General features: G+C 45.8%; 1 protein-coding gene across 2 annotated transcripts in view; it reads right to left on the bottom strand.

The window, feature by feature from the left end:
• Positions 1-21,763, bottom strand: part of SLC22A18 (solute carrier family 22 member 18) — a 63,485-nt gene that overhangs the window by 18,507 nt on the left and 23,215 nt on the right. Inside the window, exons 6-8 of one of the 2 annotated variants that reach the window (XM_069803660.1) lie at positions 6,731-6,846; positions 6,143-6,253; positions 698-798 (exon numbers count right to left, since the gene is read on the bottom strand). In XM_069803660.1, the coding sequence (XP_069659761.1) occupies positions 698-798; positions 6,143-6,253; positions 6,731-6,846 (328 nt within the window). The remainder of the gene's footprint in view (positions 1-697; positions 799-6,142; positions 6,254-6,730; positions 6,847-21,763) is intronic. The other variant, XM_069803662.1, reaches the window with a different exon arrangement.

Raw genomic sequence — 21,763 nt, 5'->3', positions numbered from 1 at the left:
CTTGAGGCTTGCTTATAAACATCTGTTGCTCTTTCTGCAAAATTATTAGCCTTTTCCTCCAAAAGGAACATTCTGCTATAACACACCACCTTACTTTTTTGGCCCTGCTACTGCCTAATTCAGCTGACTTTTCCGTTGTACCCATTTTGGTAGTCTCCTAACCATGTTCCATTGCCCACCTTTTTGTTTTGTTTTTTTTTTTTTCTTTTTGGAAAGTACAAGCTTGCTGTGCTTGTTTCCACACAGCAGAAACAAGTCCTTCCTCTACACTGAAGGGATCTGTGAAAAGGCCAGTAAGATCATCTACTTACATAAATTTACAAGGTACTACTAAGTAAATGTAAATTAGCTAACCTGCACCAGAGAAAACCTTAGTCAAGGCAATTTAGCTTCAATGTAAGTTTTGTTACAAAAACCAGGACAACACGTCAGTCCGAGGAAATTTTAGCTCCACAGCTTAAAGATCTGCAAAGAGGGACAAGGGGAAGAAAGCTTTCAGGACACTCCTTGCTCTGATTTCTTCCCATTCCAAGGAACAGAATAAATTTGGAGTCACTTCTATTTTTTGAAGCCAAGTGACACATGGCAGAGCTAGGATTTGCTTGTCAATATTACACCTGGATTTGGAAGAGCATGTGTCAACAAGGTAGCAAATTAGATAGCGGTGTGGTAAGAGGGGGACTTCCACTTCACTTACCATTTGAAGGACACCAAAATATGACATCAGGTATCCAGACTCCACTGCTTCTAAGCCAAAGAAATCCATAGCAATGATGGAAAACATAATCAGGAACAATCCTAGAGGGAGGGTTAATGAAAAGCATACATCAATATACTTGCACTGCATATAGTGGCCCATATCCTGCTCCCAATCACCCCCAGTACAAGTCAGTAGCTCTCCCTGGGGTTGCTGGGACTGGATATAAACATGAGCAGAATCCTATTCAAAGTCAGTGTAGTAATTTAATCTTTAAATGTTAACTTTTTTATCCCCCTTACTTTCATCTTTAAATAATGTGACTATGTAGGCTGTAGATTCAGCTGTTTATTATAAACTGGTAAATATTTGTATCACCGAAGCCAGACTAACCATTAAGACAGCAAGAAAACATTTGTTCAGGCAAGACTGTAACCATAAAAATAACCTGACTGGATTCCTCGCCCCTTTTGCCTGACTTTAGACTTTCACCATAGGAAGCAAGCCAGTGACATCAGCCTAAATACAGTGGTTTCGCTGCACACTTTGGCAATGACATCGGTGGCACATGAAATCTCACTTGCACGTGAGCGGTGTCGACACAAGCAGTCAGGAAAGTACAGGCAAAATCAGCACAGGCTGGGTCTGCTTTTCAATTAAGGCAATTTCTGGAAAGCGTAAGAGAAAATGCCCACTCACTTCATCTCACATGAAAATACAATAGTGTGTGTTTCCCCCAAACATACACAAATACAGACATGCATACACACGCTCCCATCGTACGCAAAGAGCCATCAAATTAAAAATATTATAACAAAACACTGCTCTCAAAGAGTGGTATGGGGTAGGAGGCTGCTGCCTCCCCTAGTGTCTTGTGCACCTCAGATGGACCAAGATAGTAGGATATTGGGGTCCTCTGTGTGTGAACAACCCCTTAACGTGCCCATCAGACAGCACTGACCCTGCTGGGGAGAGGAGAAGAGAGCAGGTGAACTTTAGGGGTCTTGCCCTTCCTTGTAGGATCCTCCGAGGTGCAAAGACTGGGTAAATAGGGAGCTGCGGTCCTCTCCTTCCTGAAGAAAACAGAGGCCAGGAGGCAACGTGTGAGGACCGAGAAGGCAGCTTGTGGCCTGGCAAAGTGAGTCACTAGCCCTGTGGCATGGGAAGGATTTGCCGGCATTTCCCGGAAGCGGGAGGTGAGCGATCCCAAATTGCTGACTTAAACGCCGTGGAGGACTCACACCCTAACAGACCAGCACAACTCCACCGCAGCCAGCAGCCTGATGGTGCCGCTACCAGTGGAGCACCTGCAGCAACAAGGACCTCCCTCCAAGCACCCCAAGCCTTTGCCTGGAGGGACCACCACCCTCCCACCCCAGGACCTGCCACAAAGCCTTCTTGAACCCCGCCGGAGACACCTCTTCCCCCCTTAATGGGGATAGCTGCACCCAAACTGGCCCCATGGTGTTGGGGGAGAGGGATGGGGGGGCAGGCAGGGTGCCCTGCTCTGCTACTCTCCGGATATTTGGAGAAGGTGCCGGGGAGCTGGGGCTCATGAAGATTTATGGCTTCGCCACACCCCTCCATGGAGAGCACCCCATCGTTATCCACTTACTTTGAAATCGCTCTCAGCTCAAGCCAGCTTAAGGTAACATGCAAATAACAGTATTTACTCACAACATCCAAACCAGGCAACAGAGTTGCACATGTTTATAAAAGGCACACGTGAAGAAATGAAAGAAAAACCACACTTTGTTTCACTTGCAGGAAGATTAGATTGAAGCAGGCGCTCGCCCTTCATCCTGCTCCCCTGCTGCAGGTACGACCTAGGAGGGGCTCGACCTTCCTACATACCTGACGCTTCTTCCTGGTACCACGCGCCAGCTCCTACAGCTCCTCTCCCCTTTGAAGTCCCTCATCGAGTTAAGGGAGATTTAGATCTTTCTCCTCCAAATGAGCTGATTTCTTTCAGAGCAGGAGGATAGGCTGTGCTCTTTAATTAGCATTACACATTGCATGGCTCCCCTGGAGATGCAAAGGTCTCTTCTTCAGATGGGTGTCACCCCCTGTGCCTGCACGGTCACTTAGAGCTACCTGGACAAGGGACAGCCCCTTGCCCCCCTTCTTTCAGCAACTAAGGGGGTCTCTCCCACTAGCAAGACGTTTCTTGGTCGAACCCACAAGGTGAGCCCCAGACTGAACTCAAAACATTTTATGCTCATTGGAACAAGCATTTCTTACAAAGAGCTCAGCAGGTCCTCTCTGGGTAGGCTGCTGGCCAGCTGAGTGCAGCCACATGAGTAATGTACCCACCCTGGGGTGGGCTCACTGGGGTGGCGTGTCCCCAGGCTCTTCTGGGGACACCAAAAGCCCATGCAGGAACTGCTGGGATAAGCCTCAATCCACACTGCAAGGCTCAGGTTTTCACCAGGAAAAAAGTGGAAAATGGCAACAATATCCTCAGAAACCTTGCCTTTTTTTGAGGCGGTTTACATAAGGGGTGAACTCGTCAGAAAAACTGGCACCAGTGGGATGAGTAACTAGGCTTATGCAGCAGAAGACAGGTAAATGGTTTGCAAGTTGTGATAAAGACAAGAAAAAGCACCAAGAAGACACTGGAGTACAAACCGTGTTTTCAAAAAGAAAAAAAAAAAAAGATGACATTTCTAAAAGCAGCCTGTGACTTTGGAGGGCCGGCTTAGCAAGCCTTACCGAGAGCTGGTGTGAGAAGGCAAGTACAGCCTCTGGGAGCCTGTCTCAGCCCTCCTACACTGGACTGCCAACGTGACGGGATGCAGAGCCCTAGGGCTTACTGCAAAATCCTGTTCCACATGTGACAGAAAGTCCTTTTAAAAATAGGATGCAGGTGCTAGAGCCATCGTGCTAAAACCAGGTTTTCCAAAGGGATTAGGCAGTCAAAGATTCATACAAGCAGCTATTTATCAGTATTTTCAAGGCCCTGGTGATTTCTGGTCAGTAAGAGGTATGTTTGACATTTTTATCCTCATGTTTTCTTTTCTGTCTCTTATCTACCGCACTGCAATGAGGCTCTCTTTTCCCAGGTCAGTTGAGAATGTAATTCAGCTGTGCTGGAGTCGTCTGCTACCCGTCCATCCCCTGGCAGCTACCCTCCTGCAAGAGGCACAGAGCCCGTGTCTGCTTTTATGCAACACAAGGAGGAGGTTCCCAGCCCTGCAGCCCCCTGGGGAGGCTCTTTCGGTCTCAAACAAGCTAATTTTAGACAACAATGAGATCCATCAGGAACAGAAGATTTTCTTCTGTGTATATTACAAACTTGTTTACAAAGTAAATAGAGAACGGTCTGTAATTTGGGTGATCTAATTAATTATACAGTTGCAGCCTGGAGATGAAAGGTAAATGAGCTCATGAGGAGCTCAGCCTCCAGCAGTGAGCTTCAGAGAAGTAGGTGATGGCCAAATCCCCTTTCAGCTGCCATCGTATGGTCAGTCACCTGAAGTGAAGAGAGACCTGCAAAGACAAGTTGCTAGGATTTTAATCGCTCCTCACTGTAGTGCAAGCGCTATGCTTGTAGCAGGACTGTCTCAAGTAAAGCCATTCCTATTCTTACGGAAATAATCCCAGCCATTTCAGCGATGTGAAAATTTCAGCTTCACTGTCTCCATCCTCTTTGCTTAGAAGCTCCCTTGCAGTTTTAGGCAGGTGATGTTTATTTTGGTTGGGTGCGTGTTTTTGCTGTGCATGGGAAAAGAAGAACCATCTTCTGCAACAGGGAGGAATTTGCATTTCAGCAGGGATGACTAAAACAAAGTGCATCTTGCCTGGCCTTTGGAAAAAGGAGAGTGCACAGGAAATTATCGTGCAGATTGCATATGGATGCGGTCTTAGGTGTTTTTAAACAGAGAAATGAATGCTACTTTAAGCTGAGAAATTAGCCAGAATCAGCAAAGAAAACCATCTTAAAACATCACTTGACTGTCTTGTTCTGTGAAATGCTGTCATTTTATCAACACTTTTTAAAACACAGTTCTAAAAGGTTAGTTTCATAAGAACCAAAAAAGTGCACTATTAGGGCAAGCCAGCAGTCCATCGAGACTGCATCCTGTGTCCAGTGGTGGAGGTAGGACCAACTGGCATTACTGATCTCAGCCAGTGCCAACTACACACAAAAAGAAAAAACAAAAAAAAAATCAGAAATCCTTTACTTCCATGAATGCTATTCTACAGCTTTAGTCGGACTTGTTCCTCCAGAGCCTTAGCAAGGAATAACAGATGAACCTGACCAAGCCCAGAAATGCCATCCCCTTCTAATTCAGCACTCTTCACAGCCAAATCTATTTTCATTTGTAAATTGACTTTACAGTTTACAAATTAGAAATTAATTTGTAACTTACGTTTCACATTATTTAAACTTCCAGGGCTTGTCCAGATGCAGAAGAATTGGAAAAAAGATGCAAAGTATAAAAGCTAGGGTGCCTTAAATCCTCTCTTATGATCCCTCTTTGGAAGGGAAGTGCCTTAGTTTGTTCAGAAGCATGATGTGCATGTGTTTGGATGTGCACAAAATTTAACCCTTGAAACTATAATCAAGAGAAACTGCCCTTCTAGGTTTGACTGGGGAAAGAGCTGTGAAGGGTCTCTGTGTAGAAGGGCAGAGAACATCACGCTGTCCTTACACCACCACTAACAAGGCTGACATGCTGCCTTGTCTCTAGACAAGCAGGGGGGAAAGAAGCTAGAGGGTAGGCAAAATTAAAGATTATTAAATTGTGGCCAAGTATATGTATAACCAGGCAAATCAGTAGACATGGACCATGCTAGGACAGCAACTGACTCAAAGGGAGGAGAGAAACAGGCAGGTTTGGGATGGGTTTGAGGTAGCAGCGGGTTGCTACCATGACAAAAAACTGAGCAGAATATATAAAGAAGAGAAGAACAAGCACCACCACCAACGTGCAAGGGAAGAAACATGGTGTGCCTCTCGTGCATGCAGCCGACAGTTAGAGCAGCTGCAGCCTCTTGTCCAGCAACAGTTTTTAGTTCTTGGGAAAAAGGTTAGGGTACACATACCCCTTCTTAAAATAATTAAGTAAAATCAGGAAGGACCTCAGTGTTTCTGGCAGGGTACAAATGATTTCCCTCTGCTCTGAGGAGGTCGCAGCCTAAATAGAAATGACAGACAAGAGGAAAAAACAGCCAGGAGGATGGAGTAGAGAGATTAAGTGATTTGCCAAAAGTTGCAGAAGCAGCCTGTGACAAGTAGTCTGTTCTACATTAAGTCCCAGGGTTTTGACCCTGTATAGGTGAGACCATTTGAAAGCGTCCAGCATCGAGTTAGGAGCTGAATCCTCACTGCTCTGTAATCAAATGCAACATGCTTTCAGTAACTGGAGACAAGCCTGGTCTACAGTGTATGTCATCTTATTTTAAATACATCAGCAATCACAAGTAATGGGTGAGATTTACCTACGGGAAGTCCAGCAAAGACCTTGACTATGAAAACTTCCATTACTCCCGGAAACTTCATCAGGCGTAGGATTTCTCTGATGCTAAACATGTTGCCAGACTGTGATGTGCCTACGGAAGATGACCTATTGATTAATACCCTATTTATACAGTTTAGAGGCAGGAAGCAAGAAACTGTGAGACTGCCTGCTCAGGTTCACCACCACCTTTCCGAAAAGACACGTCTCTGCAGCACCAGCTTTCTGCTGATGGCAGGAGGTTGGGAGCTGGTGCCAGGTCTGGATGCAGAGGACCCCCGTGAGACAGCACGATTGCCTCCCATGCTGGGCCAAACTAACTCCCAGCGAGGGGTCCACATTCACCTTTTCTGAGATGCACAGCAAGCACTGGGCTGGAAGCCTGCAATTCTGCACAGCAGAGTGTTCGACAGGTAGGGAATAATACTCTTCCACAAGCACAGTTTAGGCATCAAAGTGTCAGCATTTCAAGGTTGGCATCTTTTTGCCCTTAAATGCAACCCCAAGCCCTTACAGCATGTCGTTCCCCCACCCCTATTCATGTGCTATTATCAGAAACACTACTACTTACTGTGCTCCGTCACATGATGGTCTGACTTTGGTTTAGCCTGCAAAGGGATGCAAACCATTGCTATCATGGTATTTATGAGATTTCCCACCAGCCCGACATATGCAGGAACAAAAATGCTGCAAACAAAAAAAATACAGGTAAGTGGATAATTATCATAAACTAGACGTTTATACCTCCATCCTGCAAAGGCTTGGGCACTTGAATGAGGACCAATCCCCTTGAAGTTACAGTACGTAAGGCTATAAAAGAGCTCACATCCTTTCATGGAGGCTTTGATTATGATCGTGGTTTGAACTTTCACCAAAAGATGGCTATTGCCATCAAGATAGTTTATCATTTATATTAAAAATAAGGTATAATACAATGCTTTTAAATCTGTAAGTGTCAGGGGAAAAGAACCCCTTCTGGTTTAATGAAGCTTAGAAATCTTCCCACGGAAAGCACAGCATCTGCTTGTTAGGATCCATCTAATCCCCCATCTAATCCCCAATTTCATTCATCTAAGTTTCATCTCACTCCTTGAAATTTCTCCACAAAATCAAATGAAGTTAAGGAAAGTGAAGAAAGTACTCAAGATGATTAAGGGTGGTAGAATACAGCCCAGCCTACAAGCAGAACTGAAACCACCGGAGATACAATACCACTTGAAAAAGAGCCGCTAAAAATAACAAACATGATTTACAAAACCTTTGGAGAAGGTGAGTAAACAGCACTTTGATTTATGCACCTACTTTTCTTCAAAGGTGCTCAAAACCAAATCAACACCCCTTCAACTGTCCATCAGAGCCCGAAAAGTTGGATCTTTAACAGAATTGGGGTCACATCCTCAGATGTAGACACAGTGAACAGCAATTATTAACAGTACTTGTACAAGGATAAAAAGGAACAATTAGAACTTATCTAAAAATCCCAAACGCAAACCCTGTGAAAGTCAATAGTGTCAATAATAAGTTCTCAATTATTACAGTCCTCTTAAAAGAGAAGATTAGGAAATGACTCCTCCTAGTCTTTAAGGGCATGTGGGAAGATTTCAGACTTGAAGGGCTTTAACTCTGCCAAACACAGGTGGAGCAAAGTCCAGGGCTGGAAGACTGAAACTCAGGAGAGTTAAGCTGAAAACAAAGGGAGAACTGTGTTTTGTTTTTAACGGTGAGAGCAATTATCCACTAAACCAGCTCATTAAAAGTCTCCCTCATCATGGGAACCCTGTTAGTTGAAGGATTTCGTAAAACATGTGCTTAAAGCCTACCACAGGACACGGGTTTGGGGTGGGAATGCCCACTGGAAACACCAAAGGCCAGTGTCACGGAGGGGCACAAGACTAAGTGACCATCATGGTGTCCTAGTGGCACTGAAATTTAAGCACCTAGGACCTCAGCAAAGTAATGACTGGATTTCACCAGAGAAGGCTTTGGAACTGTGCAGGTCCCTGCAGCCTCGGAGGTGACCGTGCCGTCCCTGCATCCCCAGCAACCTGTGCTGCAAAAACAAGATGCAAAGCGAGCTGTGTGCCGCTGACTGATGCTCCCTGTGAGCTTGCTGATAAAGGACTGCTTACTGCCTGACTTCTTACTGCTGCTTTCCTTGTCAGATCATGGCATATGTTTTTCATGGAATAACCAGCAGCACTAATTGTAAAAGCCTCAAGTTTCCTCCATGCTAGACAAAGGTGTGGTCTCAGTAATTTCTGGAGTATTATTAAAGTCCCAGAACAAGACAGTCAAGGATTGAGATGCAAACAACCGAGAAAAGCATCAAAGAGCAAATACACATATATACACATGTATTCCCTCTAATAGCAACAGCAAAAATCCCAGCTGAATATTTTAATTCTCATTAATTATTATTAATAACAACAAAGTTAGATAATATCTTCCTGCAAATGGACTTAGTACAGTAATTTAGACCTGCTGCCTTCCATCCGCCAAGCTGTTCCGCTAATTACCCTGGACCACAAAATTAGTCATTTACTGGATCATTATTTTATATTTTTAGTGCAGCAGATTGCCACTTTCTGATTTAATATTATCTGCCAAACAGTTCCCAGACTACTGAAATCAACCTTGTGGACCCAAATTTTTATTCAAGGAATCTGGAATTTCTACTTTGCATTGCAACATAAAGTAAATTTACTAAGAAAATAGAAAGGCTAAAGTAATCAGAATAAGTAGCTGCAGCTGGCTTAATGTTTTGGGGGTTTCTATATTTCAAGCTTTCGTTCTGATATGGAAAAAATGCATCACAAAAATTTTCACTGGACAGAAAACCTTCCTTTCCAGTCCTATTTTTTCTTGAGGTTTTCCAGAATTCCACAAGCCAATGTAAATATGTTTTACTCTTCAGATCCAAGAAGAATTACAGCAAGCAATGAGGGAAGGATCCCCCTATAAAACTAAGTAAGCAAATGATGCATTACTTCACTGCAAGCATATAACTGATAATTCATTGCCGTGAAAGGGAGAGGAGAACCTTGACATTTTACATATTTGGGAAAACCTGGGTTTGCTGTAATGGATTTGTGGCATTTTGTACAGCTGGAGTCTGAAGTCAGAGAAATCCAGTAAAATACGGAGCTCAAAATCGTGTTTCCCAGACAAGCCTGAAGCATTCAAAATCATCTGAAAATCCCTCTCCTTAACCACAGTTTTCTGTAAGTGCTTCATCTTTTCCCACATATTAAGCATTCTCATTCCTTGATGGAAAGATGATGAAGGTACACCCTTGGGTTAGCTGCTCCGCTATCTTGTCCTTTGGCACAGACGAACTCTGGAATTGGAGACAATGCATCTGTGTCCAGGAAACCACCGCTCGCATTTGTTTGTTTGCTTGTTTAAGAAAGATGAAGTAAAACCAAGGGTCATAAAAATGCCATATCAACATAGCAGGTCATTAAAGTTTTTCTGATGTATCTTCATTTCTTTTTTTCTGATGTTTCCATTACAACACATGAATTACGCATGATGACACCTCCTGTGCCACCCCTCTGGTATGGCATCGGTGGGACGCATCCTCCTACTCCTACAGTGAAAGGCAATTGTTTTACAAAGCAGCAGTGCAGGGCAGCTTTCCTGACACATGATCACCTCTGAACCCCCTGTGAGGATTGCTCTGGGGCTTGGGTAGGTAAGAGACTGCACACATTGTCGTTTCCTGTTATATGAAGACACACAAATATTTACACTGTCATGTAAAGGAACATGAGTGCTAAAACCAGTGTGCCTGTGCTGAATCATTATTTCTGGCGGCAGGGAAGACAAATGCCAGTGGGTTGAGCTGGCAGTATTCTTGCAACGATGCTGACAGGAGACTGGAGGCCAACGCATTTGCTGGGGAAACTGATGAAGTTGCAATGATGCTGCTGGATCCTCAGCTTGAGCTGCTCCATGTGAACTGCCAATGGGGAAAACTCTGCCCACGTCCTTGGATGCCGCTGGGAGGAGAGCTGCAGCCCTGCAGAGGTGGGTGGGAAGCAGGCGGTGGCAGTTTGGAGGAGTCCAGCAAGCAGCAGGAGGGCAGGGGAGGGTTTGCACCCCACAACGTCCCCGAGGAACAGCGCTTTGGCAAGGGGTACAGCAATGCTCTTCCCACCAGCAGAGAAACCAGCCGGGGGTTAGCACTGATAATCCCTCTGCTGTGCTTGCTGGACCCTTTTCTGCATGTGAAGCAAGTGATGGACTCAGGGCTAAGCTGTTGCTCTTCTTTCTTACTAGTCTGATGAGGGACAAGCGGTACAAGCCAGAACAGCCAAGCTAAAGGCGAGACACCCTGACCCCTCGGTGGAGCTGGAGGCTAGGGGTAGGAGCGATCGGTGGGTTGGCAGCTCCTGCTGCACAAGACTTGGCTCGCTGGCACTTGTCATTTGGTTTTTTTAAGACTTAAGCATGAAATATCGCCTCTGCTGACATCAGTGGAAGCTCTTCTACATTCAGGTTTGCCTGTTTGGCTTCTCAGGAGGAAGTTTTGCCAGGAAGGGACGTGGTGGCACTATTAAGACAAATGAGGCACATTAAGCAGGTTGCTCCTGTGGGACCTTTTCCCATCCTCTTCCCCTTCCTGCCTTCCCTCTCATCCCTCCTGGCTGTCCGCAAACCAGCCATGTGGAGCCAGAGCGAGCCCTGCCAAAACCAGCAGCAGATGTCCTGAGTGGGGCGGAAGAACAAAGGACGCGGGCAGGACTAATACAATTAAATTAAAGGGAGCAAAAGGGCGCAGCAGCTTCGGCAGCTGTGATCGTTGTGCGGCCTCTTCCAGCTTCTCGCTGATTAATAGAGGTTAAGAGCCTTTACCGTCCTGGGCTTTATGGTCAAAATAAGTCAGGTAACTTTATCTGTGTACTTCAGCACGTTACTTACAATTCTTTTGCTTCTCTTGCATCTGGAGAGAGTCCCTTCCTGACTTTTGCCAGCAGCCTTCCTTGCTCTCTGCTGGGGTTTTCTGCTAGCGAATCTCCTCTCAAATTGTCAGCTAAGACCGCAGCTGCCCGGTCTTCTTTGTGTGTTTTCAGCCTTGCCATGAAAAGGAGGAACATAGCTCCTTACCCTGTCCTGCACGGGCAGACGTGCCCCAAGGTCCTGCTGCCAAGAGGGTGCAAAGCAATCAGCTGCAGGGAGCAAACACTTGAACTCAGAGGAGGACTAGTTTTTGCTAGGTTCTGCCAACAGGAGCAGCCACAGCTTGCCCCAACTTAAAACTTTCAGGGAAATAAGAAGAAAACATGAACAGAAGGACCTGGAGGCCAGGAGCCCATAACATCAGCCAAACAGTGCTTAACAGCATAACAAAAACCTCTCCTTTTCATTTTCCTGAGGCCATTAAGCAAGCGTGGTGGATGCATTAAAAGCATCCATTAAAAGAGTTTGAAAGGCTTTCAAAAAGTGGGATGGCTGGCCCAGGGCACACTTGCCACGGGACCGATGGTGTAGCCAGACACAAGGCTCACTTGGTAGCCTGTGGCCATGGATAAGGGACACGGATAAGGTGGCTGACAGCTAGGATTGCCCATCTGGAAACTCCATCCTTAATGCTGGTGGGAAAGCAGAATTGATGATGAAACCATTAATAGTAATGTCATGGTAAAGAGATTAAACCCCAAGAAAATATTAGCATTCAAAGCCAGCTGGAGGGGAGTTGCATTTCTTCCCACCTAATGCTTAACCAGCCTCTGTATTTACTTGCAGGTAACTGCAAATCCCAATGTGCAGCATGCTTCCCAGGTGACGCAAAGCAAGGACAAGCTCTATGTCACTTTGCAAGCCGCTCCCATCAGGGTCAATTAGTATGAGGCAAACGAGTGCAATCAGGGTTCAGTTTCTGAATCAAGAAGTGACACAGTAAGAGAGGTGACAGCAAGGGCTCCCAGAAGCTGCCCAGCTCCTGGAAGTGATTTTTTGCCGCTCTGCCCTGTGTCGCACACCCCTGAAGTCGAAGGTGGCACGCATGAAGCATCAGAAAAATCTGGTGAAGTTTACAGCAAGTGCAGCTCTTGGAAAGTGGAGCCTGGCCAAACAAGTATGTGTGGTTGTATATACATACATATATATGTACAAACACATGTGCAGAGCATTTCCCAGTAGCTTTGAAGCAATGCTTTCAGCAAAACTTCCATGAAAAATTCAAAGGCATGTGCACCATGTGGAGATCATGCAGTGGCACAGGAGCAGGAGAGAGCCGCTGACCAGGCATTTTCAGGCCGGTAATATTTTCAGCTCGCAGACAAGGGATTTTGAACAGAGGTCCTGCTGGTACCTGTCAGGCGCAGCCCCCACGCATTGCTGAGGAGGGTCGGGCGCCGGAGCCTCCTGCTTCTACCAGGGAAAGCTACAACAAACCAATACAGGATACAGTTTTGGGCTCCAGCCCAAATTCCAGTCCTTGCTCTGGCCTTGCTGTGCTGCGATTCCCAACTTTGGTTTCCTGCCTGAAAAGGCTGGGACGGACCCATGGACGTACCTAGTACCTAGGGGTTGCTGCCCGCTGGGAGGCTGCATTCAGGCTGTGTGCGCCACGAGATGGTATCAATCGCTTTCTGATTAGCATTCCAGCCACAGAGCCCCGCTCTGCAAAGCCCAGGAGAAAAACGCGCGTGTGTAATTGCACAATTAAATGTTGCGTCAATACAGCAATTCTTCTGAGGAGGAAGCAGTTCCCAACAATTCCCTGAGGATTAAAGGATCAATGCGTATTTCGGCAGTGAATGGGATTGTGTTTGTTTTCTTTCTCTTTTTCTTAATAAAGTCAAAGTTGAACATGGAGAGAGCACAAATTGTTTTTTAGTGACTCACTCCTACTTCAAAACAGCACTGCATAAAGCCGGCATTCATAGCTGGCCCAGATTCCTGAAAGAGCTCTGAAAGGACTCTCAAAATATTTCTTTGATTGTGGTCCGGCCACACTATCCACTCATCCACTTACACCCTTAGAGGGGCAGCTATGGGTGAAAAACAGCTGGTGAGTTAGAAAGAAAAGCAAAGCAAAAAAGTGAGGTGAAAAAAAAAAAGTTCAGGTGAAACCATGACACCAAACCATGCTCTCCAGTAAACAGCTTTGGGTCCATAAGAAAATGAGCAGTGGCCACTGTGTTCCTGATAACTTAGTGATGCATAAACTTAGTGCATAACTCATTATAAATCACTGATGGTTTTGTTCAAGGAACTTTGTTTTACTACCTTGACAATGCTTGCTGAATGTATTTCATCTTTGACCCATCGTGGTCTGGTCTATGTTGTTAAGATTCCTCCTAAAGACAAAAAAAGCAAGCACAAAATTTCACCAAAGCTTCTTAAAAGAAACAAAACCACGAAACCCTCAACAAAAATAGATTTATTTAGCCTCAAAAAATTTCACACGTTTCCTCGGACGTTCAGGAAAATGTACAGACATAGTCTGGCTTCCACAGCCCAGGGCAAGAAATGGCACTATAACACAAATGAACCTAGACAGCCCCGCGTTCAGCAGGCTTCAAGTCAGCCCTGCCGGTGAAGGGCAGCCAGTACCATCCATCACATTAAGCGTGCTTTTGAGAGGAAAACAAAAAAACCCCCAAACCTTCCTTTCTGCAGTTCCTACTCCCTGTCCTCATGAAAAAACATCACACAAAGGCATGAATAAGCGTGGCATGAGTCTTTCCTGCTGGGTCTCCTGTCCAAGCAAATGCCCATGTGAAAACGGTACATGAAGCAAGGAGCGCAGGTTAATGCCAGCGGAAGGAGTGTTAAATCCCAAGTGGGAAAAAACACAGCCTCCAAGGGCCATGTGCCAGAGAAAGATGCCCTTTCTCACTTGCTTCCTTGTGGTCAGGTAGAAGGTACTTCACAAGAGGCAGGACAAATAGCCTGGGATAAATCACCCGTATTTCACTGTAGCCCCTCAGTGGGACTCCTTTGGTTGCAATTTTCCTATTATTTCACTGGGAGCCTGGGATTTCTCTAGAGACAGAACGTAAAACCTGAGCGGATGGCCACCCCCGCCCATGCATCAGCAGGGAAAGGAGGGAGTTCACTGCCCTGATGCAACTGGAAACCATGGCCACCGTATCCTTTTTGCCACATATGTTTTAGATGAGGAGCAGCAGAAGTTGGCTGCTGCTGCTTCGGGGAAAGCAGGAGGCTCTTTTTCACTCCGGTGAACTTGACATCATCGCAGGCTGTCCAGGGAGGTGGTAAGACTTCGCGTCTGCACCCTCCAAGGAGCCCCTCACAGGGCGAGAATGAGTCACCCGCAGACAAGTGCTCATTCAACTGCTTATTTCTAGTGGCAGCCACATCTGGAAAATCTGGGTGGTGGGAAAGGAAAAAAAGATGAAGGGGGGTATGGGCATCATGCATCACCCGTTTCCGTCAGAACTGGGCAAGGGAGGGATGCTGAAGATTGGCACTGATGCATTAGCAGGGCAAAAAGCCAGGAGTGCAAGAGCAGAGGCACATCAGAGCTGCCATGTGCTGGCGTGGGATGGGGCCAGGGGTTCACAGCCATCCCAAAAGTCATGGGAGCTACCTGTGACTTAACTTCTCTTAAGGGACATTTGCTCCTGTGTGTGTCACCAACCCAGCACAAGGAAAGTTGCTGGTGGGACTTGACACTCAACCTTGCAGAAGCGGCACTTTAGGTCAGTGCAGGGCATTGAATAAAAACACTTGGGCTTCTTCCACAGGGAAAATCCTCCTTTGGCAGAGCTCCCTATGTAAGCAGTGCTCTGTGTGAACAGATGGGGCTGGCTGACCATCAGGGGCTCTGCAGCAACAAAGCTATCTGTGCCCCGCGCGCCTGCTGCAGAGAAAATCCCAGCAACGAAAAGCAGCTCGAACTAACCGGCCCCTGCCGCAGCCCCAGCTCAAGCGCGGCAGATCCCGCCGCCCGGGTGTGAAGGGGGTGGTTGTGGCAGGATGCTAATTCCCAGGCAGCTGGAACAGCCTGCCCGCGCCAGCCCATCCTGCTGCCTGATCCAACGCAGCGCTCTTTGGAGGAACTCGGCTAATTGCCGGAAGAGGCATATCAGTTACGCTTCATTAAGACGTGGGTGGATTTGCATGCTTTGCCCATAATCTGCCACTAATTTCAAGTATCATTTATTCTTGTGTGCTCTTTTCTGGTAAAGCACCCTATTTCAAAATACTGCATTTTGTTAATTCAAAGCTTGCACTTGTACGTGTGATTATTGCTTTTCCCTATTGCACGGCGTAGACGGTCCCACTGGCATCTCAGTGCACCAAACACCTGCACATTTACATGCATTTATAACAAATGGGGGAATAAGCTGCACTCCCCAAAAGATTTTAGCCTGCTGGCTGGCTAAAGCGTTGCTTGCTTCACGCTCCACGGCATCACCCTGTATGTCTGGAAATGGAAGAGTCTAGACAAGGACCAGGTATGAGCTGCACTCCCTGAACGGGGGCTTGCAACATCTGGCTTTGATCCCAGCAGCGCTAATACTGGATGAGCTGGGGCAGGTCAAGATAGGCATCAGAAAGTAGGTGTTAGCGGTCAGTTCTCACAACAGAGGCATCCCACCGGTGAGGCCAGGACATGTGCTGTTCAATCTATCTGTGAACAATCTGGAGCAGCAGTGAGGTAAGAAGGTTTGCTGAGGATACGCGACTAGAAGAGTACTGGGGAAAAGAGCAGTCAGTGGGGAATTGCATGCGGCCCTTCCAGGGCTGAGAGATTGAGCAACGACATGGCAGCTGAAAGCCAGTGCAGATTAAATTTGAAGTGATGCACGCAGGGAAACAAGTCTTAAATTCATATATGAAATTATGGTTTCTGAACTGCTTATTACTCAGGAGTAAGACCTTTGGACTATCATAGACTATTACACAAAAACATTGGCTTGGTGCTCAACTAATCAAACATTAGGGATTACCATGAAAGAAACAGCAAGTGAACAGAGAAGGGAAATTTTCAGGATTGCAGGAAAAATAATAAATAATAATAAATAATAATAATAGATAATAAATAAGACTAACCACAACTCTCACTTTGCGCTTGGGACACTCAGTTGGGAAAGGGTAATGCTACATTTCAGTCCAAGAAAAGTTCATGTATCTTATCAAGTGACTGTTTAATACAACACAAAGATGCAATCCTCCATCTCTTAAATGCAGATTTTTCTCAGTCTTTTTCTTGGATACTTCAACCATACAAAGTAATAATAATTTCTTGGGGGTCCCTCCCCACCTTCTTCTTCTTCATGGTGGAGGTTTGTTCCCTAACGGGTAGCAAAGCTTTTAAGTTTTTTTTTTTTTTTTAATTAAGCAACAAAAACTGCCCTTCCAAGCTCAGAATGCAGTAAATTATTAAAATGCTCAGTTTGGGTGTGTCGCTGGGTAAGGACTCCCACGCACAGACTGGTTAGAAGGTGAGCAGTGCTTGCTAGACTACCCGGTGACTCACCATCAAACGCATCGTTAATCATATGTTACAGCATGTCTGACTTCATAGAGTACTGTAGGTGGTGTGAAATAATCTTTGAATGAGTTCAAGCTTTTTCTAGCTTTTATGAGGTTACAATGCTTCAGACTCCGAAAGACTCAGCTGGGCAGGAAATTGTTGAGGATTTGCTATAGTAACCTGGGCTGCACTCCCAGCACGTCAGGTCTCAGCTCATGGCGGTGGCTTTGGAGGATCTGCAAGTTTGGCATTGGCTGGAGTTGTTACCTCTCACCGATCGTGCTGCACTCGCTTACTCAGAGCTGGCTCAAAGCAACGCGTAGGCAGAGCTGAATTTTGCTGCCCAAGGATGAGGGGTGGGGTCCGGGTAGTTCCTGCGAGGGGAAGGGGTAGGATTTGGCTGGGAAAGAAAGCTTGAAGAGAGCTCTGGCGAGCCAGGACCGCTGCCTTTGCTGGCACTAAAGAGACAAGCAGTGACTGCTACTTCCAAGAGGACCTCTCCCACCTTCCAAAACCAGACACAGACGCCAGATGCTCTGGCTTCCCTCAACGAGCATGCCTTCTTGCCACTGGCACAGGCGAGTAGACAACAGGACTGTGGGCAGACAGTCCGATGCCGCAGGCAACTACCTATTTTGCCAACGCTCAGAGGTGTCCCAGCATCAGCCCACCAAGGGACTTGAGCTTCTTCCTCTGCCAGTCTCTTTTACAAGCAGGACACTGGCAAGGCTACTGCAATGATCCAAGAGAGCAATCCTTGTGTCACGCAAAAGGAAGGGCTCCCTCCACACCCCACACCCAAAGGCTAACAAGGTAAATAGCCAAATCATTGACTAGCCAAGTCTGACACTTAAATTTCATCTCTTACCAGGACCGCATTCACGTGAGTGACTTTTTCAAGCTAGGTAATCCCTGGCAAAACAAGTTACTACTTTACCTTGAGGTAAGTAACTGTATGTGCAGCATCCTACCAGAGGTACGGCACAGACCGATCGTGCCTTGGAACAAGTAGTGGCAGCCGACACCTCCTACCTCAAGGTGTGAAAAATCTTGCTGTGCTACACCAAGGGCTCCAGCGCCTTTTGTCTAGTAAGACCTTTTAATGAAATAGGACACATTAGGACTAATTTTGTACGGGAAGCAATGTTGGAACACTAATACCCAAAAGTCGCAAATAAAACATTTGACACGTCAGGTGGAAGACTTTCCAGCATCCCACTCCAACCTCTTTGGTTGCACAACAGGCCCCTTGAAAACAACCCTTTCTCCAGCAAAGACAGAGCCTGAGGGCTGTGGTGCAGCTGTTTCGATGAAGAGTTTGACCCCAGAAGAAGGCAACTGCATGAGAATAGTGAGTCACTCCATTTCAATAATGGGTGAAAGCATTAATTAAAGGTGCACAGTTTGCCTGCTTGGGCAGGCTTTGTACGCTCAAACCAGGAGTGGTCTCACTGTTACTATATTTACTGAAGTCCCCCAATTAAGTATTTTGTTTCCCTCATCCCATAATGATGGTGGTTTCTGCACGTTAAATATATTCAGAAAGGAGGTTGTTCTGCGTTTCATATTTGCAAATTGTAGTAGTTTTCTCCCCTGCACAGGTTGCAGGACAAACACTAGCCAAGGAACAGCTAAGGAACTTTGCACTGATTGATGTATATTCAACTACTTCGTTTGGCATAGGAGAAAATAATTTATTTCGGTTTAAAAGTACATTCGATATTAACTGAATCTGCTTGCACTTTTTGGAGCAATGAATTGAAAACAGATTTAATGTACTTCATACCAGTCAAACGTAATTGCAGGGTCTTCCACGCATCTTGCATATTTCAGTGGATTCTGGCATTGCCGAAGCCCTGAACGAGAACATCCTTTCCCTGCAGACCTGGTGCAGCAGTTGCATCTTGAGCTCTGCCTAACACACCTTTGCTCTCAGTTGGAGGTGCTCTGCCCTTAGGGAGAAAAAGCGCTTCATTCTTCGCACCACGTTTCATCTTGGCCCCACTACTGAGACCACCTACAGGGATGCCAGTTAGTATCAGCTGCATTATGCTGAACTGGTATTTACAGGAGCGCTCGGTGGGAACCACATCTTAGGCAGCCTCACGGGCAGCCTCTCCACCCAGCCACACGCTTACGGCAGAAGCCTGCTCCATTCACCATCAAATGACAGCAACTGTAAGCTACCTGACGGACTCGCACGGAAAACTGTGAGCAGTGTTTACTGTATTTTGAGTCGTGTTTAATTGCAAATTAGCAGCTGGAAACAAGGAGGGGTGAGCAGTGTGTGAGCCACCAGCTGTCTGCAGAGGAGTTTGGAAACCTCCGATTATACATTTCTGTAGCTCCAGCGAGTGAAGTGCTGGCCCGCTGCACACTGCAGGGTTGCTGTACCTAGAAGATTTACATTTCAAGCCATCTGGTGTTGCAAGAGCCAGAGGCCACACACTTCATTGGCAGGACATCTTAGGAAACACCTGTATTTTAGATGCTACAACCAGGTAACTCAAGGCAGCAATGGGCCATGTTTTTTAGTGGCCAGCAGCAACGATGATTTTAGACTGGCACTTGTGATATCCTGGACCCTTGCAGAGCTGGCTGCTTTCAGTGCACCAAAGAGGTCCACATAAACAGACAAACTGGTTGATGAGGAAATTATTTACCTTTTGAGGTGACTAGTGGGTTGTTGTTTTTTCTCTTTTTCAGCGCACAATGAAAAAGAATTGTGCGGTTTTGTTTCACTTCAATTTTATTTTCAGCGGGGCAAAAACATGAAAACATGAACTTCCAAATGCTGCCAAGCCTGTTGGATGTACATCTATATAGCACCAGGGAAATACTGGGGTGTCCAAAGTACAAGGATCTCCAGACCTGGGTCCACATCAGTCCTCGTAAAAGTCCTTATATAAAGTTTTCCTTTGTTACATACAGAGACAGACGTAATGCAGTAGCAGCTGAAAAACTCACGCTTTAAATTTCACAATTTATCTTCATAACATCCCTGTGGGTGATGGTGGTGCAAACACCCTGTGTGTACTCACAGGGAAATGAAGCACAGAACACCTAAGTGTGCCGGTAAGGTCCCATAAAGATAGATCATGGTGGAAAACAAGCCTTAAAAATCAAGTCTCTCACATGCAAGTTTAGTGCTCACACCAGTGGACCACACTTTTTCTCTCCTCTTTCTTTTCCCTGGATCCCCCAAAAGCCTTTTCTGCTGCCCCAGCCACAACACCAATGCAACGGGAACCCACAACTCGCTGAGTCTTGCAGCACCCTGACAACGCAACACCAGCACTGCGTATTGCAGCACCATTGATGGGAGAAGCTCACATATGCAGATTTTGGAAGTGTGTGACATCCCTATTACTGTTCCGAGAATTCCTCCCAAGGAGCCTTGCCATCGTGCGCCAGTGTCGGCTGGCCCAGCTCCACAGGAACCAACTGCCCTAGAAACAGGCTTTGCCCCAGGGATGCATCCCGGAGCCCTGACTCAATTAAAGCATGAATTTGAGTCAGTGGAAACTTGTCTGAGGAAGGACTGAATAAAACCCACAGGGTCAAAGTAAAACAAGTCACGCAGATCCTGAGGAATTAGCGAGAAACGCTGTAGTCCCGGCAGCACTGAGGGCATCATGGAAATGGGGTTGGAAAAGATCAGCCAGGGGCATCATGGAAAAGACGCAAAGTCAGTAAGAGCTGAAAATGATTTACAGGATTGGGCACAACATCTGCAGTGTAAATATGATGGCTGCCAATCCCCATCAAAATGGCAGCACCCGGTACAAAGAGTCCAGCCATAGAGCAGAGATATGGATTAGCAGCAGGGAAGGACTTGAAATTCATTGCTCTTTAGTAAGTTCTCAGCAGCAGTTGAGGAAAAAAAAGGTGGTATGAGTTTAGTACCAACATCTTTACCTTTAATCCTTGCTTCAGATCAAGGCTAGTAGTTAAACTGGCCTCAAAGGCAAATTTTTTACTAAATGACACAAACTAAGCACAACTTACTGTATTTACAGATATAGCCAACAAACCCTGTATTTCAACTACACTAATAATAAGATATCCTAAAAGCAAAACACTATGCAATTTGAAGGCTTTAGGGATGTTCTTTTTGGGTTAAGTACAGTTAATATTTGCCTTTAATTTCTTCCACAGACCTATTTCTCATAAAATCCAAACATGACTGAAAAAGAAAGTACCGAAAGATCACTAAACATGTGGAAAAAAATTATCCCAGAGGGAATATGAAAGCCATCTGCCCAAGACTCTCTCTGCGCTCATCCTGCAGACAAGAACAGTGAGAGATTGATGCTCTGGTGGCGAACACAAATAAAGTGGTCAACCCTGGTCTTGGCTGGCATCAAAAGAAACCGCACATCCAGCCGTCCAGAGAGCTCGTTTAGCTATGAGCATATTAGCCCCTAGGCTAGCCAAGACTTTATCGGTTGGAAAATCCCAATCATGAGTGCTAGCTGCAAGGGAAAAAAAAAAAAAAAGAAAAGAAACTGGAAAGATCAGGCAGGACAAGCCTGAACATGTTCAGTTTGTCCTTCCTATGTTACAATTATATCCTCATTCCTCAGAGCAAAAGGCAGTTCAAAGAGACAATAATACCCTTTTTAGTCTTACGCTTCGCAAGAACGTCACTGAAACGGAACTGAAGTGGTTCCCAGAGATAAGGCGACAAAAGAAATTAAACCCTTCCCTACAGCTACCCTTTGGTAAAATACCAGCAGAGAAATAGAGGCACCACTTCAGACATAACTATGGCATTCATCTGAGGAAACAGGACTTACCTGAGTGGTTTCAAAAAGATTAATTTAGTATACTGTTCCTCAAATTCTGCAGCTGCTTCCTTCCTTTGCATTGCAGGAATATTAGCCTCTAAGGCTCATACTAACTTCATTTTATGGGATGGATAGTATTTTATTGTCAGGAAATGTGATTCCCTTTTGGGGTACAACTCAGTAAACGCTTCAGTTTAAGTCCCAAGAAATTTGGGCTGAAGCACTGTAGACCATAGGATGGCTTGGGAGCAGGCAAAGCACGAGGGACCAGTTAAAGCAGCCACCAAACAGGGGGTTTCCACTGCTTTTCTTTAACCCCCTCGTTTGGGCACAAAAGACATAGGCCAACAAAGGGTCA

Source organism: Haliaeetus albicilla, chromosome 16 (assembly GCF_947461875.1).
Source record: "Haliaeetus albicilla chromosome 16, bHalAlb1.1, whole genome shotgun sequence".
Taxonomy (NCBI): domain Eukaryota; kingdom Metazoa; phylum Chordata; class Aves; order Accipitriformes; family Accipitridae; genus Haliaeetus; species Haliaeetus albicilla.
Note: the sequence above shows the minus strand (reverse complement) of the source record. Positions and strands in the feature narration are given on the sequence as shown.